At 48.3% G+C, this 24,882-nt stretch overlaps 9 protein-coding genes across 9 annotated transcripts; 7 read left to right on the top strand and 2 right to left on the bottom strand.

The window, feature by feature from the left end:
• Positions 1–284: 284 nt before the first annotated feature.
• On the top strand, positions 285–2,840 carry I303_106278 (uncharacterized protein; the record flags this gene model as incomplete). The annotated part of the gene is made up of 8 exons (XM_065969347.1): positions 285–444; positions 510–872; positions 964–1,090; positions 1,190–1,497; positions 1,568–1,628; positions 1,687–1,758; positions 1,818–2,110; positions 2,167–2,840. The coding sequence occupies 8 exons, from the start codon at positions 285–287 to the stop codon at positions 2,838–2,840; spliced, it is 2,058 nt and encodes a 685-aa protein (XP_065825419.1).
• Positions 2,841–4,991: 2,151 nt separating this feature from the next.
• Positions 4,992–7,739, top strand: I303_106277 (uncharacterized protein; the record flags this gene model as incomplete). Its single annotated transcript, XM_065969346.1, has 8 exons — positions 4,992–5,157; positions 5,305–5,616; positions 5,723–5,822; positions 5,908–6,218; positions 6,279–6,339; positions 6,400–6,471; positions 6,534–6,907; positions 6,988–7,739. The coding sequence occupies 8 exons, from the start codon at positions 4,992–4,994 to the stop codon at positions 7,737–7,739; spliced, it is 2,148 nt and encodes a 715-aa protein (XP_065825418.1).
• A 571-nt stretch (positions 7,740–8,310) lies between these two features.
• I303_106276 (uncharacterized protein) lies at positions 8,311–9,912 on the top strand (the record flags this gene model as incomplete). The annotated part of the gene is made up of 6 exons (XM_018409577.1): positions 8,311–8,454; positions 8,603–8,745; positions 8,921–9,306; positions 9,436–9,499; positions 9,572–9,667; positions 9,750–9,912. The coding sequence occupies 6 exons, from the start codon at positions 8,311–8,313 to the stop codon at positions 9,910–9,912; spliced, it is 996 nt and encodes a 331-aa protein (XP_018261850.1).
• Positions 9,913–11,261: 1,349 nt separating this feature from the next.
• Positions 11,262–14,040, top strand: I303_106275 (uncharacterized protein; the record flags this gene model as incomplete). Its single annotated transcript, XM_065969345.1, has 10 exons — positions 11,262–11,423; positions 11,537–11,831; positions 11,911–12,067; positions 12,159–12,474; positions 12,531–12,726; positions 12,791–12,868; positions 12,931–13,613; positions 13,679–13,701; positions 13,774–13,916; positions 13,988–14,040. The coding sequence occupies 10 exons, from the start codon at positions 11,262–11,264 to the stop codon at positions 14,038–14,040; spliced, it is 2,106 nt and encodes a 701-aa protein (XP_065825417.1).
• Positions 14,041–14,448: 408 nt separating this feature from the next.
• I303_106274 (uncharacterized protein) lies at positions 14,449–15,494 on the top strand (the record flags this gene model as incomplete). The annotated part of the gene is made up of 3 exons (XM_018409575.1): positions 14,449–14,593; positions 15,098–15,208; positions 15,313–15,494. The coding sequence occupies 3 exons, from the start codon at positions 14,449–14,451 to the stop codon at positions 15,492–15,494; spliced, it is 438 nt and encodes a 145-aa protein (XP_018261848.1).
• A 587-nt stretch (positions 15,495–16,081) lies between these two features.
• Positions 16,082–19,371, bottom strand: I303_106273 (uncharacterized protein; the record flags this gene model as incomplete). The annotated part of the gene is made up of 4 exons (XM_065969344.1): positions 16,082–16,257; positions 16,335–16,464; positions 16,559–18,047; positions 18,113–19,371. The coding sequence occupies 4 exons, from the start codon at positions 19,369–19,371 to the stop codon at positions 16,082–16,084; spliced, it is 3,054 nt and encodes a 1,017-aa protein (XP_065825416.1).
• An 831-nt stretch (positions 19,372–20,202) lies between these two features.
• On the top strand, positions 20,203–22,357 carry I303_106272 (uncharacterized protein; the record flags this gene model as incomplete). The annotated part of the gene is made up of 10 exons (XM_065969343.1): positions 20,203–20,370; positions 20,759–20,879; positions 20,959–20,980; positions 21,061–21,075; positions 21,155–21,181; positions 21,262–21,282; positions 21,469–21,544; positions 21,619–21,955; positions 22,099–22,215; positions 22,278–22,357. The coding sequence occupies 10 exons, from the start codon at positions 20,203–20,205 to the stop codon at positions 22,355–22,357; spliced, it is 984 nt and encodes a 327-aa protein (XP_065825415.1).
• A 291-nt stretch (positions 22,358–22,648) lies between these two features.
• On the bottom strand, positions 22,649–23,573 carry I303_106271 (uncharacterized protein; the record flags this gene model as incomplete). The annotated part of the gene is made up of 3 exons (XM_018409572.1): positions 22,649–22,738; positions 22,851–23,014; positions 23,174–23,573. 3 exons carry the CDS (start codon positions 23,571–23,573, stop codon positions 22,649–22,651), a joined length of 654 nt encoding a protein of 217 aa, XP_018261845.1.
• A 320-nt stretch (positions 23,574–23,893) lies between these two features.
• I303_106270 (uncharacterized protein) lies at positions 23,894–24,649 on the top strand (the record flags this gene model as incomplete). Its single annotated transcript, XM_065969342.1, has 5 exons — positions 23,894–24,036; positions 24,113–24,214; positions 24,293–24,400; positions 24,487–24,541; positions 24,623–24,649. 5 exons carry the CDS (start codon positions 23,894–23,896, stop codon positions 24,647–24,649), a joined length of 435 nt encoding a protein of 144 aa, XP_065825414.1.
• Positions 24,650–24,882: the final 233 nt, after the last annotated feature.

The following is a 24,882-nucleotide window of genomic DNA, read 5'->3' as shown; positions in this document are numbered from 1 at the left end:
GTAGGTGGTCCGTGCTTGAATTTTCAGATCCCTTCTTAAATTCCGATGACACGCAAAATTGACTCACCCACGTCCATGTACAGAGTAGACATTAAACAGGTCATCGCATGACATTTCGCCCATTTCTTCTTCTTCTTCCTCCTCTTCAGCCTTTCCCTCATGTCGCCTTCCTACTTTATCCCTTAACGTTTTCACTCTTACTTCGATCTCTTATTTACATCAAATCATTTACACATTGACCATTCGATCACTCGGCTTTGCGGTCATTCTCCAAAAGCATCAAAATGGGTATCATCATCTTCTTCTACCGACTCCTCGCCACCCTTCTGGGTGGTTTCCAAAAGAGTCCAATGTTTCACGATGGTATTCGAGTCGCTCTAGCTGGGATGTTCTTCGAATTCAGCCGTCGATTTGCCCACGGTCTCATCGGCAAGTTGATCGATAGTGAGTCCTCGAATTTCAAACCCATTAAGTGACTGAACGTGTACTGATCTACACCTTCCATTTAGGTATCTACCTCACAGCTGTCATCTCGAGCAATGATGAAGCATACGACTGGATCCAGCACTATATGAACATTCAATGTCCCATTGTGATTGATTCATTGGATACGTCGAATGAAAAGACTATGACTCAAGCTGAAAATGACGAGATGTATTCCCTCAAAACCAACCTAAAAGAGATCTTTTGGCCAAGAGGGAAAGCAGCTCCAAGACATATCATAATTTCTTCTGGATTTGGCAGTCATCGTCCTGGAATACCCGTGCCTCCTTGGATCGATCCGCGAAATGCGTACGGATCATGTGATAGCTTGGACGACGGCGAAGCAGAAGAAGAGAGGGAAGCTAGACTCGATATTGAACCTGCTATTGGTAAGCCCGGATCTCTGATTGTCTCATTGCCTAATGTCTGTCAGGGCTCTGGCCAGAAGCGATCATACGATATATAACAATGTGGTATTAGCTGAAGCATTCGATTTAGGTATCACTCGATATCTGAAGCATAAAGGACGGTCTATCAGGATTGTGATCGGCGAAGATGAGACTCGGGTCAGTATGAACAACGTACAGAAGAAATGGCTGGTCATGTCGTGGGTGTTTCACTCTATCTCTTTTTCTTATCGGGCGTGCTTGATCAGCGTTCAAATGAGCGAAGAAAGGCTGACCGAGCTACAACGGCTGATCCTCAGGACATTCCTCGGTACCCATGACACCTTCACATCCCTCATCCAAGAAGCTCGACGACAGTACATGATTCAGATACCCAAGCGAACTATCTCCATCTTCTCCCCAGAACCTGGAAACAGGTGGTACAGGTCGGCATCTCGCCCAATGAGATCATGGGACTCGATCATACTCCCTCCAGGTGTCAAAGAGTGGCTTCTCACCGACACTACCGAGTTTCTCGCCGAACGAGACTACTATGAACAGCGAGGAGTGCCGCACAGGAGAGGGTATTTGCTGTACGGTGAACCGGGCAGCGGTAAATCTAGCTTGAGTGAGTCATCGGTGCGCCAATGAGCATATGTTCTCAGGAGCATCTCTGGAGCTGAAGTGATTCCCCTTAGTCAGTGCCCTTGCGGCCAAGCTCAAGCTTGATATCTACATTATCAACCTCGGCAGCCGAATGTGAGTAATGATGATCTTATGGATTGGCTAAAGGCGTAGCTAATTAGTGGGCATGTAGGATGGACGACGATACGCTCAATAGCCTACTGCAGTCCTGCCCAAGCCGATGTTTGCTTTTGATGGAGGATATGTGAGTCACAGCAAATTCCAGATCATTCGTTGTCAATGCTGATCCTATTCACCTGACAGTGACTGCGCTTTCAAGAAGCGACAATCAATCACTCACGATGAAGACAAGAGTCAAAGTGGCGATGACCAGTCAAACGAAGGCGACCAGGATGCTATGATGTCGATTAAGCCGAAGATGCTCTATCGTGGCCGTCGAATGCAACATCCAGGTATGGGCATGGGCGAACCCGGATCGTCCGTCACGCTTTCTGGTCTTCTCAATGCACTTGACGGCGTCGCGAGCTCGGAGGGTAGGCTGCTCTTCTGTACTACCAACTGGAAAGACAAGATTGACCCCGCCTTATCTAGAAATGGTAAGTGGTGGTCTCATCATGCGTAACCTTTTCGCTAATTCCTTGATTCTAATTAGGTCGATGTGACGTGTGGATCGAATTCACTCATGCTACCAGGGCTCAAGCCAAAGATCTGTTCACTCATTTCTACAAAAATGATAACAACCCTTATCCAAACTCGAACTCCGCGTGTTCTCCCTCTCCGTTGCACAACACCGGGATGGCAGAGGAAAGGGATCTTACTGCATACGATCCCTCTCACTTGGTATCGCTCGCCGACGCATTCGCCGAGGCCATCCCGCTCCACAAGGTCTCAGTGTCAGCTCTCCAAGGCTATCTCATCCGACACAAGCGAAAACCTGCGGAAGCCGCTGAAGGTGTCAAGGCCTGGGTCGATAGTGGATTTGGGCAAGGTCCGACGATGTTCTTGAAAGATGGGAAAATGGAATTGAAGGAGATAGAGACTTCTCCAACCCCTTCGACCTCTCAGACGCTGAACATGCCCAACGGTCACATGGACACCAATACCGATGACTATGGCGTTGACACACAAAAAGCCGGAATGCAACTTCGATCTAGAAAGCGTGCCTCGAGTAAAATGGACCAGATCAAGGGAATAAGCGTTAATGGGAGAGGAATCGAGAACATCCCGAATGGCTCGATTGCGAGTGGGAATGATGGGTTATTGAGAAGAGCCAAGACACATTTCCGGGCATTGAGCAAAGGAAAGAACGGTGATGATGTCCAGTAAGCAAACGGCGTCTCCGATCAGACCAAAAGAAAGCGGGGTAATAAGGTGGATTTTTGGGTACGTGATGCGAATTGATCATATACAAGCTTTATAAGGTTATCCGCATAAATTATTGCTAGCGACATATAATCATAGTTTCATGTATAATCTCACATGCATCCATATTTATGCTAGATTACGGATCATGATCAACCCGTAAAATCCCGCATGATGGAGTTCGAAGGTCTGTAAGGAAAGCTTGTCGAAAATGGTTGTCTGTGCGCGATGCAAGGAAAAACAGATATAGTGTCCTTTGTTTAAATTCCAGTTTGCGGTATATAATGGCAATTCATGCCTATACCATATTGGTCGCGTAGCTTACCGCCCCAACGCCTCTCCAAGATGCCTACAAGATTTGCCCGAGCGCACCGTAAAGCCGCCTTGGACGCGCGATCAATCCCCTCTGAGACCACAGTGCGTCAGTCGCTTTTCCATTCCCAAGGTGTGTGTGCAGGTATTCTTTTTCCCCATAACTGATACTGTATGCCAACTGCTAAATGCTCATGGCTTCCTTCGGGCGTTGTGAGTCATTGAGAACGTCCTATCCACTTTGAAAACCGGGGCTCTTTTTGCTCGGCTAAACATCTCATGCTACCGTATGAGAATGACGGGTTTGGCATGCAGTCTTCAGTTGGATAGGTCATTTGATTGGTTCGATAACTGCTGCGTTCACCGAATTCCAATGTCGCTCTGCTGGGCGAGATATACTATTTTGGCTAATCCTGTTTTTGTTGATGGTCGATGGTCGCGTAGCACACTTGGTACTCGAACTGGGCTTGTGGCAAAGGATCCAGCCCTGTCCCGCGTATGAAGGGCTATATAAATGGGACGCGCGATCAAATCTTGACCAAGAGGTGTGAATGATATCTTTTTGATTTATACTCCTTCATGACGTTGTTACGAGATATGTATGTGTCCCTGTATGTTGAGTGTTCATTGGAAATGGTAGGTGCTACTTCCGGTCGCGTAGCGTAAATTGACAGAGCGAGATTAGCATTGCCATCATTTCGGAGCCTTGTCCAATGGCTATAAAGGGACGCGCGATCAATTCCTCGTATGAATGTGTTTCGTATGACATTTTACCTTTTCCCTCTTTGGTCTGAGTGTCCTCGCAAACAGCGTGTGCTCATGCGTGATTCTAAAATGCTCTGTCGGTCGCGTAGCTCAAGTGGGAATCGTACTATGCTCTGGATGATTCATTATCGCCGCCCGGTCCCAAAGGGCGTTCAAATGGACGCGCGATCAAAACCTGTTGAAAACTTTTTTTTTGCTTTGCCCGGAAAGTGAGTTATGAAAGGGGTACTACTGTATCTAGGTACGATTCTAAGCCAGAGAATTTGTTTTTGGGCGATCACGTAGCTTAATATTAGCTAGCTCAGCAGGATGACAAACCATTCAAGTCAATGTCGCTCAAAGGAGGGACGCGCGATCAATCCCCTCCTTCAGTCTTCTTTTTATTTTGCATGGATCCGTAATGTATTCATCGAAGCGTGGGAAGGTCGCTTCGTGTCAGGTAGATAGGTTGGTAGGTGGCTAGGTAGGCTGGTCAAAGCTCTTCCTGTGAATCTCGGTCAACTCCGTGTCATTCCAAACAAGGAGAGCTTTGGTTCCGAAACCAAATAACGAAGATCGCCTTTTTGGTGTGTTCGTCATGCGTCTACCTGTCCCCTCCTTTGGCTATGTCATGGACTTGGTTGTTCGTGTTTGATCCGGCCGACGGAGTCAAACTGATTCATTCAGAGTCAACCTGCACTGACTCGTCTGAAATGGGAATTTAGCTAATTGATGCATGACTGATTACTCACGGCCCCGAAAGAGCACTGTAAATCGAAAGGACCCTCATGCAGAACACGCTGAAACGACGTGTCGATCAGTTTTGCCGAGCGGTTGACTTTATCACACTCATTCATCATACTATACTGATTTTCAGTGACCATTCGAGTTGAGCCATTTTCACAGTGTCATACCAATATCTGTAACACATGATTATATATTGATCGCTGATCATCATCATTTCTCTTCTTTTTCCTCATTCCGCTTTCATATCTCCTTGTTTCGTCATTTCATTTCTTTGCTGGACTTGGAAAATATTCGAGTTCAAGCATCACCAACATGCTGCTTTGGATATTCCATTATATTCATAACCTGTTCGCCACCCTTATCAACTCTCTCAAGACCAATCCGACAATCTACGATGGTTTGAAAGTCATCTTGGCTGGTGCTTTCTTCGAAGCTAGTAGGAGGTTATCGTACTACGTCACAGATGTTATATCTAACAGTGAGTACTACTGGTATTTGAAAATCCTCCTCTTCATCTTCACAGCAAGGAGGAAACGAGGTTGAAGGGACTCGCATGTACGCAGATTGAAAGTTGATTGATTACTTACTCACTATACTCGTACCGCGTAATTTTTTTATAACTTAGGCCTCACACTCAAAGCAAGAATAGGCGATAACGACGAAGCCTTCGACTGGTTACATCACTACCTCTCAACGCACGTGCCCATCCAATCGAGCGATTCCCTTATCTCCAAAATCGACCCTTATGCCCTTCGTACCATCATATGGGACTCGATCTGGCCATCTGGAGTAGCTGCTCCGAGAGATGTACAAATGGCGACGAGGAAACCGAGAGGAAGATGGTGGTATGGCTGGTCGAGCGATAGTGGGAAATGGGGAGAAGATGTTCTGGGGAGTCATAAGAATAAGATCAAGGTTTCTATCGTGCCTACCATTGGTGAGCATATAGACTGTCTTCGCTTCATGCTCCATCAGTCCCGGAATACAATGGGAATACAGTGACATGGAGATTAAACACAAAGCTGATTGGTCTGTGTACAAAGGTAAGATGCAGTTGGTCAGATTCCAAGGCGTCACGATCAAGATGGGTATTATCAAGAATGATAATTGGGCATTCGACTCGGATAAGTGGTTCGTGATGTCGTGAGTCAGATCCAACCTTGGACAAACGCATGGTATCATGCATCTTCGCTAACTTTTCAATCTGTGTTTATGATCACTTGGGTAGCACATTCCTTGGAACGCATAAAACGTTCACGAACCTCCTCAACCACGCGCATGTCCAGTATCAAGCGCTTAGCTCTGGCTCAACGGCCATTTACTCACCCAAGGGAAGAGATGAAGCGGCATGGTACCGATCTAATACCCGCCCGTCTCGCCCATGGAGCTCAGTGGTCTTACCTGGAAATACGAAAGAAGAACTTCTGAGCGATATGCAAGAATTCTTGAGAGAAAGAGAGTTTTACAAGCAGAGGGGATTACCTTGGCGAAGAGGGTATCTGTTCTACGGAGTCCCAGGAAGCGGGAAAAGTTCTCTGAGTGAGTGAGCCTTTCTGCAACGACGAAAAGCAGAGATACTGATGAGCGATATTCGTATAGTCGCGGCTCTGGCTTCCAAACTCCAGCTCGACATATACGCCATCAATCTTGGTGGCAAGAAGTGAGCTGCTCTTTCTCCGCTGTACGGAATTGTCCAATTGACATAGTTCTTGTTGTACAGCCTCGATGACGATAAGCTTCATGGGCTGTTGCAAGCGTGTCCTGGGAATTGTATTTTGCTGATGGAAGATATGTAAGTTGGATCGGAACAGATGATCGAGAAGTGAAGTTCACTGAGGTTTTGGGTGTTCGCAGTGACTGTGCATTCACCAAGCGGAAGGATAAGAGAAAGAAGAAGAAGGGAGACTCCTCAATCTCCTCGTCATCATCATCTTCGTCGTCTTCGTCGTCGTCATCATCCGACTCTGATTCCAGATCTGACTCCAACTCCGACTCTGATTCCTCAGATTCCTCTAAATTTTCGAAGAAGAAGAAGAGGAAAAGCAAGAAAGCCGCAACTCCTGTCCCAAAATCTGTCCCGAGAATCTCTTTTGGCAGTAGCACTGATACTAGACTCACTTTATCTGGTTTACTGAATGCCCTGGATGGGGTCGCGTCCAGCGAAGGAAGGTTGTTGTTTTATACAACTAATTGGGTTGATAAGATCGATCCCGCTCTGTCCAGACCTGGTAAGTGCAACATGAGCTGGAGTGATCGAGAGCATCGGAAAAAGGAATAAACCGCTGATTAGCACATGCGTTTGTAATAGGTCGATGTGATGTCTGGATCGAGTTTTGTAACGCAACCAAAGTACAAGCTAAAGATGTCTTCTTACAATTCTACAAAATTTTCGAACCTATCAACGATGAATCTCCGATCTCAACCGGATCTGCTACGCCCACCGAATCAAACCCTGATACGAATTTGTCGAACGGCAAGTTCGATCAGGGATTGTCACTTGACAAACCTGAGTCAATAGGATCCCCATCAATCTCGCCGAGTTACGATATCTCCATTTTGGCCTCACAGTTTGCCGAAGCTATTCCGGAAAATCAGGTTTCGGTCTCAGCGATACAAGGATACCTGATGCGATTCAAGAGAAAACCTGAAGAAGCGGCCTCGAATGCGAAACTGTGGGTGGATAATGGTTGTGGTCGAGGACCGACTTTGACGTTTAGTAAAGCTGGATCGGAGATGAGGCAGTTGAAGGAGAAAAAGCATAAGAAGGTGGACGAGAAGAAGCATCAGAAAGCGAAGAAGGACAGGAATGCGAACGACGATAAGAAGAAAGATAAAAAGAAGGACAAAAAGGATAAGAAGGGTAAGAAGAGTAAGAAGGACAAGGAAGATGAGGACAAGAAAGACAAGAAGAAGAACGAGAAAGATAAGAAAGACAAGGTGGACAAACAGACCAATGGGTCTGAAGCGTCCGATGAGAAGGATGACATGGTGACGAATGGGAAAGAGGAAAAGAATAATGGCCATGCTGAGATTGAAGATGAGAAGTTGAATGGAGATTGACATAATACGGAGAAGGAGAAAGTCGCTTCTTAAGGTGTACGGACGGAGAATATCGTGTCTTGCTAATTTGGGCTCGATTTTGTGAAGTAACGAAAGACGAAGTATTCCTTATTGCGTTTCGTGTGAAAGAGTATTTGACAGTAATTAATAGGTGCTTCTCATACGACTTAGATAATTCATAATTATAGTGCCATGCATATAATTGTTCTTGTGCATCGCTTCAACGGATGTTTTGATTACAGAATGGTGTTCTGTGCCACGCCACAAATGGCCGTATTATTGTATGCAGGCAGGGTCAGGAACCGATTGGGTGATGTCAGTGAGTTTTGGTTTGCAGGAATGAGTTCATGTTCACGTGGAGTCTCCGCATTCCGATATTACTAATGACGCGTTTCCATGACAAACGTGGGGAATTGAAAGGTCAGATGATGACGGTGTGGATGATGGAGAGAGGAGTAGCTTCTTACTCGCCACTGTTTAATCTGTGTTCCACTGATCATCTTCACTATCCCATCTCAACCTCACTGCGATATCAGTAGCCGACAAAGACAAAGACGAAGACAAAGCCAACATGGAGTTCTTAGCCGACTTCAGACCTACTTCCATCGCTCCAATCCCAACTACGACCATCTCGGTCGATCCTCCTGGAGGAACTCACACCCACCATCATGGCGGTGGTGGTGGGGGGCATTTACCATTACCCACTGAGACCTTCGTGAGTCCCCTTGCACCGTCTTGTACTGGTGTATACGCTTCTATTCGATCATGGCCTGATCCTCATCGGATTATGGTGTTGGTATTCGTGTAATAGGAGAAGAAGCTGACACGTTGTCTATGTCATGTCTTTTACTGCACATGCACAGCCCACTCCTGACCTCCATTATATCCACTCGACCCATACTGGTCAGACCGCCCTTTGGGTGATCTTTGCCTTGTTCACCATTGGGTTGATCCCTGTCTTGTTCTTGACTGTGAGAACCGAGAAGAGGAACAGATACTTCCATGGGTGAGTAAATCACATCTCGCAGCGTTGTATTCATACCATCCAATTATCTTCGTCTTCCACCCAGAACCTCCTTTCAGATGTGATGTACAACCACATCTATCCTTTGCCACTCCACCTTCCCCTCGCTGTGACTAAATTGACTGCACTAACACATTGTTCATGTCCCTTCCCGCAGCATCTCCGCCCTCGTACTCACCATCGCCATGATCTCATACCTCGCCATGTCTACCGGACTCGGCATCTCGTACATCCCGATCCACCACCACGGCGTCAAGGGATCCTTACACCATTTCGCCCGACAGCTCTATTGGGCCAGATACGTCGACTGGTTATTCACTACTCCGCTCTTACTCCTTTCCCTTGCCTCTCTGGCTGGACTTTCCCCTGCCTCGACTCTGGCGGTCATCCTCAGCGATGTGTTCATGATCATCACTGGTCTGTTCAGCGCTGTGACCCCCTCCAGATGGGCCTCGGGAGAAAGAGCTGCATGGGGTTGGTTTGGGATTAGTACTTTTGCGTTTTTGTTGATTTGGGGTATCCTCTTCATCAATGGTCTCCAAGGTGAGTGGGGTGGGGTAACTCAAGATTCACTGCTTCTCGTACCATCTAATCATTTTGTTCTCACTTACTCATACTTTGCGTCAATGAGAATGACGAGCTAATTATTGCCTTTCATGTCAAATGTTATAGCTGCCAACAAAAGACCTAGAAGCACCAAGGGGCTTTTCACCCTTCTTGCAGCTATGACATTTATGTGAGTCGCGCTGTCGGCCATACAATTTCGAGAAGACGCCGAGCTAATTATCGGTTAATTCACGTCTCATAGCCTCTGGTGCGCCTACCCAATTGTCTTTGGTCTGAGCGAAGGCGCGAACAAGATCAGCGTCGATGCTGAGATCATCGCTTACGGAGTACTCGATGTGTGAGTGTCTGACAGCTCCCTCAGTGACCATTGACACTTTGGATAATACATCGGACTGATATACCAATTTGATCATTTGCAGTGCCGCGAAACTCGGCTTCACTTACCTCCTCCTCTTCCTTCACACTCACGAAGAGACTGGTCCTTGGACTCTGCCTGATTGGTGGGTCGAGTCACCTGAAGGTCATGGTCCGGACGGTAGAGGCATCTACGGATCTCTCGGATCAAGAGGCGATAGAGATTGAGTCTAGTGTTGTCGACAACAGCGAGATCGACATGTGTCATCTTCATCTGGCGCATGGCTCTCGCGAGATGCTGCAGCTCAACATTTTACGAAATGACTCGCTTTTCTCGTCCATTCGAAGATATCAATCGTTCACTCTTTCATCACAACTACAACCCAAGTAAACACCGGCTTCAATCCTGTTCACATTTTTCGTTACCAATCACCCTTGTTCAAAAATCGTTTTATTCCATATGTAGCTGATCGCGAATCAAGTAAAATGAAGAATTCAAAATCAAAGTTTCGTATGCACCACATGTACCCATCGTAATCACTCATTGTGCGGACTGATCGGTTCTGACCAATAAAACACGAGGTGACGGTAGACCAAGCTTGGGCTTACGGCTGATTTTGACGGCCAGTCGAATGTTGATAGTGATTGAGCTTCTGATGATGATATTGATGGTGACGGTGATGGTGATGGTGATGATGATGATAAGGTGGGTGGGGAAAATGACACTGTTTAAGGGCAGATCCAACAATACATCAATACAAGAACACACATGAAAACATCAAGACACAACAAATATATAACAAATATATACATCCAGTAAACAACGCGTCATTGTACTGAAATTGTTTTCCTCGCGCAGCATTAACATTGACCTTTGCGAGTAATCTGTAATTTTTCATCACGTTGAATCACTGGGAGCCTTTACAGCGACGGCCAGGATGACTACGACTGCCACCGCCACAGCTGCGGTCGAGGGAGGCAATGGAAGAAAGCATGAACGCAAGTCAATCTGTCGCGCCCACGCCCATGCCCACGCCCGCGTTCACGTCGAAGGAAGGAAGAGACCAGCAAGATAAGGATGAAGATATCGATTTTACAACGCTATTCAAGCCCATCAGGGACTGGCATGTGCCTCGTAGTCGCGTAGGCTGACCGTACGACCGGGCAATGATCCTGATGCAAGTGGGGGAAATTGATGATCTCCAAAGGATGGCGTTTATATGCCGAATTGCTTAATCCGTCCGATCCTTTGGGTGATATTTGATCTAATGCAAAATAGGGGGCTCGTGCGGTTGATAGGAGCTGACTGTACTGATGGTATTCCTTGAAATTGATTTAGCAGGTGATGATGGAATATTGACTGTAGTCCAGGGATCTGATACCAAAGTGGGGTAAAATGATCGAGATTGTATATTCCGACAAGCTTTGTCTTGACAGTCAAAGAAGGAAGGAAAGTCCAAATAACTGGGCAGCATAAATGTCTGATCAATTTTACTTTATCTCCTACCTTTCATTCGTTTGGGCTTTGGGTTCATTCAACAGAACCTCAAAGGTCTCACAGTCATTCGACAAGCAGCATGTCAGACCAGCCACCTAAAGCAGCGTCGAAAGACCTGATCAAGGAAAGAGCCGATCTGGACGAGACTCACCAATCAAAGTCGAACAGACAAGCGAGGAAAGTCATAGATTACACCAAGCTCTTCTTACCTCTCAACGAATGGACATCAGTCAGGGAGAAGGTGAGTAATCGGGGGTTCTTCACTGGCTATATACGACTTCTACCGTGTCCTGACGACAGAGGTACATCACTTTCCAGAGTTGTCGCTGATACGTTGAAATGACCGCTACGCAGAATTCGGACAGCTTCTTCTATGCACTTGATGAACAAGGACGATGTCGCCTACAAAGAACTATGAGCAAGTCGGGCCTCAAGTTTCTGCCCTCTTGGCGGTCATACGAAGGAAAAAAGCTGATGAGGAAGATTGGAGTGGATTTCGATGACGAGGTCAGTTGTTCGAATAGCTCTTGGAGAAGTCGGAGGCTTAATCCCACCCAGTTCGGCATGATACGCAGATATGATCCTGGTTTATCCTTTCCTGCAAGGGGAGACTATTCGTTCGGATATAGCTGGCCAGCATGGAGGAAAGGCGAGCGGCCTATCCTGCGTTGACTGGCATTGGCGACGCTAATTATGCACTGACGCTGCGCCATATGCGCTGCCTACAGCTGCCTCATACGCAGGCGCTAAAGAGCCCCCTTACTCGATGTCTACAGTACTGACAGTTGCTAAGAACGCGCTGGATTATCATTGTACTCTGCTTCGGACTTGGCAGAACGAGCCTGCTATATTCGCTGCAGACTTGAATGTGATATTGGATAATACGTAAGGGTCTTCTCCCAACAGCTCGACACGAGGCAATGCGCATTAGGCGCATAGTACATGACTGTGCTGATACGAGTGTTGTAAACGTCAGCGATATCAAAAAGGTCGCCAGCGAGATTATCATCAGAGCCCGTTCCAGAGGGAAGATCGCCACCAGACTCAGCAACTTGTATCAGGATATCATTCTTTGGCAGAAGATTGTAGAGGGTCTTGAGTCGATCATCTCTTGTGGTATCAATTTCCGCGGGCGACAATCATTCCTCCGGGTCACCAGTCGCCAAGACATACAAGATACGTATGGTCATACATTTCTGTATCTCACATACCTGCTCCGCAAGCAGGTGACCACACTGGATGAAGCATTCTGGGAGGGAAAGGGTGAATCCTTCGCTACCGAGACGAGAGAGGTGCGTTGATGGACATAGATGACTGTACATCGCTCATCATTAATATGAACCTGAAGGAAACAACTTGGTCTGTGAAGATTCGAGACCTCAAGGACTTGTTGAGACTGAGTCTGGAGCCCACGCGCTTCGTTGTGAAGAAAGATCTCAGAGAGCTCAAGCGAGATGACTATCTTAACTATGTTGTGGCTCAATTATCTGGTCGCGCAAGCTTTGCATTATCTGATTGCTCACTGACTGATTATGATCATCACGGTGAGTTGTCAGATCCTTGCTGGAATGTCGCGCATGCGTACTGATTGCGATGGTCGTACCCAAGTCCTTGCCTACGAGCAAGCTATGAAAGAAGATCCTGCGTCCACCTCGAAGATCGCTGGATTCGTGCAGCTGCTCATCGGTACACTCAATCAGTTCGATTCCTTAAAAGCATCCTGGGCTGATCGTTTGACCTGATGGCAGGTGAGCTGATCATGACAATCGATGTCAGTGAAGCGTTCAGGGCTCTGCTCCACGGTTCCGACACTCAGTCCGAGCGCGAACTCTCTTTACCTGCATTTCCTGTACACGCTGGCGATCTAAGCGAAATATCGTTAATCCTGGATCGAGCTCGAAAAATCTTCTCAGAACCTTTTCCTGATTCCGACATTCTGTATCGGGATGGTAAAATGACTGAGAAAGGCTGCTCAATGCTCTGGGAGCACTGGAATTCGACGTCCGACCGTTTTTACAATCTGACCGTCAACGATCTTTTCGAAGTCAATGATCTCCTCAAACCACCATCACCACGATGGGACCCAACATTCGACAGTCAGACTTCGATAGACGATCTACCTAGATCCATTGAAGCAGCCTTCTCGATCGAGGAAAATCTACCCTACGCTCAGTCGGGTCATAAGTTCTTCACCGCTCACCATGCTGGGCTCAACATAGGGGAAAGAAGTACCATCGATTCAGACATCAAACTCAACGTCGGGGAGGACGTGCCCGCTCAGTCTGTCCATTCAGCTCCGCCGGATGCTGCTGCAAAGCATGATCTTATAAAACCGTTCCAGGTCACCAATAAGCAGTTCCGCTTGGTAAAGCGTCTCTTTAGTGATACTGGGGATGGACAAGGTCAAGTCAGATACGTCGATATAGAGAAAGTGGGTGACTATCATGTTACATATGTATCATTTGTCTCGCTGATAATCGCGACTCCCACTCTTAGCTGCTGAGTCGGATAGGTTTCGAGTGAGTGTGACCTGCGCGTAGCCTTTTTCTAGATTCTTATGGGGAATTCGAACCTAAAAGCACTTTGCGCAGAATCGAGGAGTGTGGCGGATCAATCGTCCGTTTCACTCCACCCAACAACGCCGGATTCCCGTTCAACGACCATCGTCCTCATCCTGAGAAGACGATAAATGCTCTTAGGCATAGAGCATTTGGTAAACTCCTCACTGAGAGATGTGAGTGTATCTACCGACGAACCTTGGATCGAACAAGACACCAGCACGCTGATTGGTTGGATACCTTACAGATGGATGGGATGAGACTTGGTTCGCGAGAGCTGCGGAGACGGGTCAATACTGAGAAATTGTCGTTCTTTTCATCATTCCTGCGATCCAATATACACGCTCTGTTCATAACATAGTCAGTGCTAAATTCCGGGTAACAGTATATACATGCATGATGAAGTGACAACAGCAGATACGATCTTATCCAGGCTAATTGTCCCGGTTCATATGTTGAGAGGTGCCACTTTCAGTCAATTCCTGATAATTTCCGAAATGCCGTCACTGTAGCGTCTCTTCGTCCCTTCATCTCATCCCGGCTTGACCACTAAGAAACAACGAATATCATCATTCATTCATCCAGCTACAGCTCATCAGATAGCAGGAACACAAATAACAACAACATCATCATCATATCGCAGTACAGCAGCAGGACTCCGCACAGGAACAAGCCAACACACAGAATCAACCGTAATACCAAAACAAAATGCCGGTCAAAGAGACGCCAGCCGCTTACCCTGTCATCGACACCGACCCGCATTTCACCCGAGTGATAAGGTATATGCGACCGAGCGATTATGCAGTATGGGGTGGAGCGACGGCTGCTGGGCCAGGACTGTTCTGGCTGTACGGTGGGTTTACTCATCCAGTCCCATGCCCATGCCTAAAGGGGAAATGGGTTTTCGATATTCGGAGTGGAGTGTAGGGAGTTGAGCGTAGGGAGAGCGTCGAGATGCCAGGATAGTTGCCAGGGAGGGGGCTTGGGCAGATTCACATGGGAATAGTGTCGTGGAGTTGCATAAGGTTGAGAACTCTGTGTCGCGGAGCTGTATAAGGTTGAGAATCGAAGTCAGAGAGAGAGAAGGAGGGAGGGAGGAAAATGCGATGTGTAGCCGTTGTTGTCATTGTCTACACGTCATTTGTGGATGGATAACAAATGAGGTAGGACCGAATGGTATATCAATCGCAGGCTAGAGAGAGCTGTGGAGAATGAAACGGGAAGCTGGAGAATGAGCGGCAATGAACCCCAAGAACTGCTTCGTTCGCCTTTGACCCAATGTGAAGTTCAGTCAAGGGAAGGGACCGATGTACCAGTATAAGCCCATTGGCTGACACGCGATGATATCCATTTATAGAACAAGTGGACCCTACAAAAGCATCTCGAGCAGCTATCCGATCTTCCTTACGTCTCACCGGCTTCCTGGGCTTCGCAGCTGGTTTCATGCTAGCGTACCAAAATTCGAGTGGTGAGTGTGTCTTGTCCATCTGTTCATTTGATTATCTCGCATCATTTGATGTTGTGCTGTCGATCATGGCTGATACTTGTACTGACATTGGTGACACGATGCAGCGCGATTCTGGGGTTGGAAGGAGAACTCGGCTGAAGTGACTAAAGACCAAGCTGAATTATCGGCACGGGCAGCCGCTGGACAACCGTTATATGGAGAAACGGAATTGACACCTTATTTGCAAGGTGTAGCAGCTAGGAATTCGACGTTTAGTCAATTGAAATTACATGCTTTCCCTTGGTGAGTGGAGTGCCTTCGAACGTAGTCGAATGGCTGGCCTTCTTTTTCCTCTTTACGTCGAGGAGCAAGGACGGTGGACGGTGACGCTGGACGATGGACGGTGAAAAGAGGAATAAGCTCAGGAAGCTAGAGGGGGAAGGGATATCAGACTGGTCCGGGTGTCATGGTGTCTCTCAGATGTCGGCCCAATGAACTGACTCCTTTGATCAACAGGTTCAACGTCGCCAATCACAATGTGCACGGAGTGGACACCTCGAAATACGGCGCAGACAAACAACCATCATAATTCCACAACTTCACTCTCCATTCTTGCCGTTTCGCCATCAGCTAGGAACCTCTGGTCGGGTGCCCTTCCCTGCTCACTTAGAGCAATGGCTCGGCCAAGTACTGTACATACTTAGATCGTTCTCATCCCACATGCATGAATAATGGAAAACGCAAACATGAACATCTCATCATCAATCATGAATCACTTGATACATGCGATGTGATCTCCCTCAATGTACAGATTTAATATCGTATCGTGTGGAATGCTTGATATACAGTATGATGCGGGGTAATATACAATCTTACTCTCTAAGCGGATATGTTCTAGGCGGATGGGGAAGTGGACTGACTTGGCCCAGCGTCGGCTGATGCAGCAGCGGCTGGATTCTCGTCGATCTCCATCGGAACACTGCTATCTTCACCTGTGCTTGGTATGTCTGTCGAGTCTTCGGCAGCGGGGTTTGGCGTAGTCGTTTTTGGTAACTTGGTCTTATCGACAGCTGATACGAACAAGTCGACTATCATCAGATCTCCATCGATCATGATAACATCGTTTGAGCACAGTATGACGACTCACCTTCGGATCTACATGCTGGACAGCTATTCCTACCCTTGCTCAACCATTGGTCGACGCATTCTCTGTGATAGCCATGTTTACAATTCAGTATCCTGCAATCCTCTTCCGGCTCGTATTCACTTAGACAGATCTAGGTGGGATATATGGAAATACTCGTCAGCGTCGTCTTGATACGTGATCCGCGACAATATGATGCCGAAAGACACGGGTGTGAGAAGACATACCAAACATCGATCACCGCAGATGTCCAACAACTCTCCGTTTTCCCGCAACTTCTCCATCTGATCACCTTTAACGACCTTCAATCCGCTCTTTTCGATCTCCGCCGTATCTACCGTTGAGGGCTTGGCGGGACCCATCAATTCACTGATCAAGTTCATATCTTCATCCGTCAATGGCCCGCCGGTGATCAGGTTAGGTATCGATAAGATCGGATGATTTTGAGGGTAATTACCGCCTATCACGTATACTAGGTACGTCTGCAAGGGTCCGTTGCCCAAGGATGTTCCGATTCGACGGGCGCGCGAAGGGTTGAGACGGTCCATGAATCGTTCTCGAAGGGATCGTCGTTCTGTCCCAGCATTCGCACTTGTTCCTGTACTTGTACTTGCACTTGCGCTGGCAGTCGGGGCCGTAGTGAATGAATTTGTTGTGGGTATTGTAGGCAAAGCGGAAGTTTGACCAGGGCTAGAAGGAGATGCCGAATCCAATATCCCAGCGGACCCTTCGTCTGAGAGTATAGAAGGAGAAGCCAGAGGCGAAGCACCAGGTACAGGAGTGGCCATTGTAGGTGCTTGACCGTCCATGAATGGGAAGTTTGGATGATCGGCCAACTCGTCTGCGGTCATATTCGGATCATGTCTTACGCTTCTGACTCCGATGAAGATACACGGTACAATCGGCTGTTCTTCGTCGTTGTTGCCCTGCTGGGCAGCGTTGCCTTGACCTTCCACTGGGGTCCGAGCAGGAACAGGGAGAGGAGGGAACATATGAGCTCTGAAAAAGTTCAGTCGTCGAGGCTGACCGTCTGTGCCGCCAGTGACCTGCGGAGATGGCGAGTTGGTTGTTCGAGGTAGATTCTGGCCCAACTGAGAGTGGAAAGTAGGTATGACCGGATCAGCAGGCAGAGTTCCGGAATTTAAATCCATTTGACCTTCTACAGGTGTCAGCGGGACGGGAGTCGGCGCTGACGAAGGTGCAGTCACAAAGCTTTCTTCCTCGCCGACATCCCTCATCTCGATGTCGGCGGTTCCTACTGTTGCGGTGTTCGATCTCACTGAAAGTGCGTCCGATCGAGTGTGATTGACCTCAGAAGCGTCCGATTGGTTGATTGCCGAGGTTGAAAGCAATGACTGGCCAGGCACAGGTCCTGCGAACTCCCTTACTGCGCCGACGAGATCCCCTTGGACGCCCTCGAGAAATCGCTGGAAATCGGTAGCGATGAGATCCGCATTCCCAGCCGAGACTCCTTCGTGTCCCGCAGCGGGGGTTGCGGACGACCCAGCGGCAGCAGAAGAATCATTTTCGCCTTGAAGAGCTGTTCTCAGATAATTTCCCAAGGCCGCTTCGACGGTTTGAGCTCTATTAGGTCGAGGACGGATTCGATTAACGATTGACTCCAGAGCAGAAGCGGCGGGGGATCGCGGATTGCTTGGAGGGAATGGTGGTGATGAAGGAGCCAGTAATGTCGTCGCTGTTGCAGCTGCCGTCACACTAATGGCAAAGCAGATTAGCTGGTGTATTATATTTTCTTGGTTCATGAACGAGCTTCGACTCACGTCAGCAGACCACCAATCATCCTCGCTTGAGTCTCGATGCTAGGTCCTTCTTCTCGGTCCCTATGTCTATTGATCAAACCCCTTCTGCCGATTCCCTGGCTCCCTTCTGAGGATCGCCTGCCCCGCATTCCTGGTCTTCTTCTGGGACTACTGCCTTCGACGACCTCCTCCGTATGCTCGATCTCCTCTTCACTAGGCAGTGCGTGAGTCTGAGCTAGACCTTGAATGATCAACACCGCGCCAGGCGTGACTCTTCTTCGCTCTACCCGTTCTCGCGCTTCAGTCAATTGTCTTTCCGTCTGTGCCAATTCCTCTCTAGCTTGGTTCAGTCTTTCAGTCAGTTCCTGTATAGTCGATTCGTTCTCCTCTAGACTACCACTGCCACTTCCACCTTCGCCTGTCGGGGGTCTAGGAGATCTAGCGGATGATGCGGCAACGGGAACATCGGATGACGAGCTGGGAGAGGTGAATCCCAATAAGGCGGTCAACCTGTCCGACATGCTTCTCAGGGGGTCGATCCTGTGCTCACTTGTCGACTGGTCGTTCAGATCTGGAGATGAGGTCGATCTTCTGAATGGGTGGAATGCACGACTGGTGGATGGCGATGCAGATGACGAAGCAGGGATGACTGGCCATTCCGGACCGAGGGTATCCCTTATGAGCGATAATGAATTTCGTCGCTCTTCAGCCAGTGGATCGGAACTCTCCGACGAGGGAGTGAGAGGTAAAGGAATAGATGCTGCTCCGAGTGGTGGTTGTGTTTCTGGATGTGCAGTTGTTGGTTGAACGGGTGTGGGTGGAGATATTGCTACAGCTGGTTGAGAATGGTTCTCCGGGATAGAGGGTTCGGTTGAAGGAGCGATGGTTTCGCTTATTGCATCCATCGGTTCGTCTGTTGGCTTCTGAACAGGTGGCGTGGTCGTTTCTAGTGATGAATCGAGGGTCTCCTCGGTGATTGTGTGAGATCCAGATGCTTCCGGACTCGAAGCTCGGGCTTTCTTTTTCCTCCCTTCATCCCGACTTCCACTTGCACTGCTACTGCTACCTCCTCCCAGTATTGAGTCGGAGGTAGAGCTCCCCTGTCTGAGTCTCTTTGAGCTAGTAGATACATCCTTCTCACGTTTGCCGAGGGTGGACAGCCTTCGAAGAGAGTTAAGTCGAGAATGACGCCTTACCGGCGGCGGAGGGGGGGAAGAAGGGGTTTGTGCGGTAAGTCGGGAAGGGTCATTGCGTTGAGGCTGGGACTGCGATGAGCCCATGATGGTCTGAAGTGTATGGAGAATCAGCTTGTGAATGCAGACGATATACATACGCTTGCAGTTATTACTCGCGTCCTTACTGATGAGTCGTCGATGTGGAATGTTCTACTTGATGAGGGATCGATCAAAGGGAGATGATGTGCCGGGTTTGTCGTCGTTTGATGGATTCTCGTTATGGGTCGTCACTTGGAATATGAGAGTGAAGTGGTCATTCTGCAGTCGGTATTGTTGTGTTCTCTTTGAAGTCTTGCTGTGATGATATATTGAAAGAAGGCAGGAAGAAGGAGAAGGACGTTGCTATGCACTGATCGTTCTGTTGCGGTATGTGTATGGTGGCGATGAGTCATGTAATCTAGAAACATTCGCGTGAGGCGTGTTCGGCGAAACCCGCCGTAATGACGACAACGCACGAGACACAGCGATAGTACTCTTACCCTTTAACATGCGAAGATGCGGGGGAAAGGGGATTGAGTTGGGCCAGTAGAAGTGGTGGTGGTGGAGAAAGCATGAGAATCAGATGTGAGAGGGGGAGAGGACGGACACATCAGAAAAGCATATTGAAGCGACGTGTCACCCTCGTTCAACCGAAAGTACGGTACATCTGTCATACACACCTGTGTATCTCCTCCATCAACATCACAAAGACCTAACACCGTATCGGGCTCAATCTAATTGAACACGATCACTGACCTTACTGACAAACACAATGGACTGTGCTAGATATACTCTGATGCGGCTCATAAGCATTACCTTTTTGTGTCACTCCCGCTCAAGCTGAGAACCAGTGACCCAGAGAGTTCAACTCTGATCGTAGAATCGCAAATCTCCAGGATGGGCTCAACAATCGACAGCTCGGCCGACTCCTCTGAGACCTCAAATGAGGAACGAACGCATAATAGCGCAGCTGGATCGAGTAGGGCATCCTTCCGCTGGCGAGATCGGACGATTTGGAGGATTGGTGTAAAAGGGGGATGGCCTGTTGACATTGTCGAGCAGGAGGTAAGCGAGTCCGCATTCGGTCCAGGATGTTTTGCTCAGTCTAGCTCATATCATGTTTCTTGATGGGTCTACTCGAGCATAGAGACAGGAAGCCGAGGTATGGGCATTTTACTACTGACCCTGACCGTAGATTAGCTGATGTATGTATCATCCGGAATGGCGTGTTGTAGCATCATCTTCTGAGACTTTGTGAGTGAAACCACATCTTGCATGATGGTTTAAAGGTTTCCTTCCGTTAATCACCGTACTTAGCAGTACTGAGCTGTGAGCAATCCATACCACCCGACCTGTGTCGATCGCAAGCATCATATCGTCACACAAATACGGGAAATAACATCATTGTCCTACCATACCGCTGTAGCTCCATATCATGGACCAGTCGAATCAGTGCTCAACCGTCCGAGCAAGTATCGAAAAAGGGTATTGGACCTTGGTACTGTACGTCCCTCTGATCGGCTACTTCATGTTAAATCCTCCGCTGACTTATCGCCTTCCCAGGGCACAGGCGTGTGAGTATAATTTCAAATTACAGTGACTGGCCGGTAAAAGCAGGTCTGCTGCTGAAATGACGGAACAGGTGGGCGATAGACATGGCAGATTCTTTTCCTCAGTCAGTCGATCCTGATCATCTGACTGAAAGTTGCAATCATGCTAATGTACTGCCTTGTCTTGTTTGCTGCTCACCGATAGCGTCGATGTTTTCGGGTGAGTCCTTGTGGTCGGTTCGGACCGATAACTGAAAACCGTCAGCATATGTTGTTAATTCCAATATGACCTCGTTCAGTATCGATGAGATGGCTAAACAACCGGTGTGAGTGCTCCCCCAATCATCAATACGTGCTACATTCATTGCACCTTACTTACCTCGTCATACTGAAATGTAATTGATAGGATGGTACCGCCAAATTGCGAGTGAGTGGAGAAGGTCATATAACATGCGATTTATTGCTCATCCGTAATGAGCCAAACCGATGTCGTCTGCATTTACCCTCCCAGATTCCACTTGTGAGCACATCCCCTCGTCCTTCCCACTTACACGATCAAGCGGCTGCCGACCACAGGCACAGGCTGAACCAACCTATGCCCTGTGGATGATAGAACGAGCCTATTCAAGACAATTCCTTTTCGCGCCACATCGTTCGATTTGATTCACCTTCGATTCCTAGCTCACCGGGTAAGCGTCCTTCTTCACCCTCATAACCTAAATACGCTCAGCCCAGCTGACGCTTCCGCAACGCGTTTGTACAGCTTGCATCATACCAGGATCTTGTGTTACGCTGTCTCAACCTCCTCGCGCCGGGCGGTCTATTTCTGATATTCGACAACTTCACTCTACCCCAAGATACCGACGATTGGGTACCTCAAGGCGTCCAAGCATTCCACGATGCCTTTGATCGCTCGTCAAGTACTGCTGGTATCGCAAGAGTGGGTGTTGAGGAGGTCGTTCATACACTGCGAAGCGCCGTCAACGCCGGGTCTGGAGGTGGGGAAAGGATGGGCCAGGAGCACAAGGAGATAAGGCTTAGAAAGTGGTGCGGAGAGATCAAAGGAGATTTCATCAAAGTGCCTATAGGGCATGGGGATGGTGAGTCCTCTGTAAAGCACTGACACTGGATTGCGCTGTTCGGGCAAGACGATTTCCGAGATAGAACTCTTACGTATTCTGGGCAGGCAAGAGCGGATATTTCAAGAGAAAAGCTGAATAGTAGATCTTAATCGTGCGTATAGGCCGAATGAGTCAGCTCGCCAAGATACATCTGATCAACCTCAAAGCGTGGATCGAATCTACGCGGTATATGATCGTAGAGTGCGGGGGGTATACTGATGCCGAATTCGAAGTCCTAAGTGAGTCAGTCTGTGTAATATCGATATGAATATACTCCTCATCTGACGAGACTATGATTTAGGTGAAGCGTATTTTAGAGAAGTTGAGACTCGCGAGCTGTATACTTGTTATCATTCTTTATGGGTACGCAAGGGTCAGTGAGCTTGCGAATGAGCGTCCAGCGGGTCAGCACGACTGGCACAGGCACACTTTTTCAACAGGTACAGTAGGAATGATCCAAGCGAAAGTCACAGATGCAGGAACGTCATTTACATTTACGCATGATACAACTTACAACTTACGAAATCCCGTCTCAATCCTTACGTTTACAGTTCCGTTGAATCTTCTCCTTTCCACCCGTTCGACAGCTTATTCTACTTGACGAATATATTTATAGGCCTTGACAGCTGGACTGAAGCCACTCCCGACAGGGACATGACCGATACTGCGCGATCACTTCGAAGCGAATTTTCCAATTTGATAAGCGCCTTTAGCAGTCAATTTCGCAGCTCCGACACCTAGCTTCCCCAAGCCCGACATGACCTATTCACATCGTATAATCAGTGTGCCGCTCTACTGGATATCCCCCTCCTCATATGCTAAACCACGACCGTTCACAGCTCTCCCCCTTGAGATAAAAGATAACTCAACTTACCTGGTCCTTCCTTTCGTTGGTAGCTATGCTCCTCCAACTATCGTTGACTTTATCTGCCGCTGCGCCAATCGTATTTTGCGCTCTTTCGGGGATGTACCCTTGTGCTTGTTTCAGGTAAGATTGTTGTCCTGTGGGAGTGCTTGTACTTCCAGCAGCAGTCGATGCTGTGTGTGTTGTCATGATGAGATATGGTAGATTTGAGAATTAGAAACAGAGACATAGGCAGTCAGCTGAGCTCTTTGGATGGCGGAAAGGAGCGAAACAGACGGGAAAAGCGTTCGGAGAGGGAAGTGGGACGAAAGAGGAAGTCGACAAATACTCACAGGAAGCTACATTCCTCCTCGGCGGTTCAGGCGGAACAGGAGGCATCACCCCTTCTCTATTCACAGGAGGGACCCTCCTCCCGCCCGTGCTTGACTGGGAAGGCTCATCGTATGTCCTGTATCCCTGTCTGGATGGGTCGGGCGTGTACGTGAATGCAGATGCAGAATTCGAGCTTGGAGGTGCGGGGACTGTACGGCCTTTGTTCAGCTGTGATAGAGAGCCGTACTGCACTGGCTCGTTTGATTGAGGATGAGATTGTGGCTGAGATTGGGGTCGGGTGGAATGATTATATGAAGGAGGTGGCGATGCTGGATTCCCCGTTGACCCAGCAGAAGGGGCAGGGGCAGGGGCAGGGGCGGTGTAGAATGGGTTATGGTATGTTCTAGGCGGTTGTGACATGTTGTGCTTGGACTTTCTTCTGGCTTACGAATCGCGGTCTGCGGCTTGCGGCGTCGAACTTGCTGTTGCCTCAACAATGTGGATGATTCAGTGAAGTGAAATGAGGGCCACTTGAAGAAGAGGTTATGCGGTTGCCCGGTCTTGGCGGTGTGATGTTGTTGCTATGTGACGTATTTGACGGGTAAATTTGATCCCGCCCTCCGTGTCTCTCCATTCAAAAGTCAGCAAGAGTCACTGTGAATAAACTCCTGCTTGAAGTACCGCATCAAGACCACGACAATCAACTCTACCGGATTATCATAGTCGGGCGCCGAGCGACCATGACTACGACACCTGCCTCTTTGACTAGCGCTCACACTGAAAGAGCACCGATCTACTGCGCTCATCTACAAACCTCCCTCTTGCCTGAATTGGTCACGACCCGGCGTGCTCTGGCGGGAGTGGAGAGCGATATATCAGAGTAGTGCGTTCTCCTCACACTGTGTATCATATTCATATGACAACCATGGAAGGGCAGTACTGATGCTGCTGGAAAGTAGTGAGAACCTCAGTGTGAAGATTGACGAGCTAGAGAAAGTCAAGGGGAAGAGTATAGAAACCCTGACTGAGATGGGTGCGGGTGTATGGATCGAAGCTACGATGTGAGCGGTCAAAGCAAAATCGTCTTATCTCGTCTACAAAGAACCAGCATCCTGACATAAAGCTGTGGACTCTCTCAGACCCGATTCGAGTTACATAACGCTGGATCTGGGGTATGATATTCATCTGGATCTGAGCCTGACGGAAGCAAGGGAGTACATCGTACGAAAAATTGAGGTATTGAAGAAGTGAGCCGACTAGCTGGAAAATCTTTGCCATCGCCATGGAGTGGACATGAAGCATTGCTTCATACTGATTGCTTGGGCCTGTGTAGGAAGGGAGACAACCTGAGCAAGAAAGAGGAGTTCTTGGTTTGGCAAGTCGGACAAGTTAGTTTGATCAAATCGTGTGGAGTGTTAGATTCCCGGGACATTGGTGATGCTCAGGCTGATTGCATGTTCATCGTGCAGTTCCAGGGAGCATTATCGCAGTCATAAAGCCCCTCGATCCGCTCTCAAGGAAGTTAAATACTTCGACCGATTCACAGCGAGCATATCAAGAGATATACAATATCAAGGCATACACGTTCATGTCAATCTTTGAGAACCAGTAGTATCGGAGCCAGGCTCCGGTCGATCCCAGCTCCTCTCGGAAGTCAGCATCACGAATTCGTGAGGTCGGTTGCCCGCCAATAGATGGGCATGCAAGAGAGCGCTCTTGGCTCTGAGAT

This window comes from Kwoniella dejecticola, chromosome 7 (assembly GCF_000512565.2).
Source record: "Kwoniella dejecticola CBS 10117 chromosome 7, complete sequence".
Lineage (NCBI taxonomy): Eukaryota > Fungi > Basidiomycota > Tremellomycetes > Tremellales > Cryptococcaceae > Kwoniella > Kwoniella dejecticola.
This window is presented reverse-complemented; position numbering and strand designations above follow the sequence as displayed.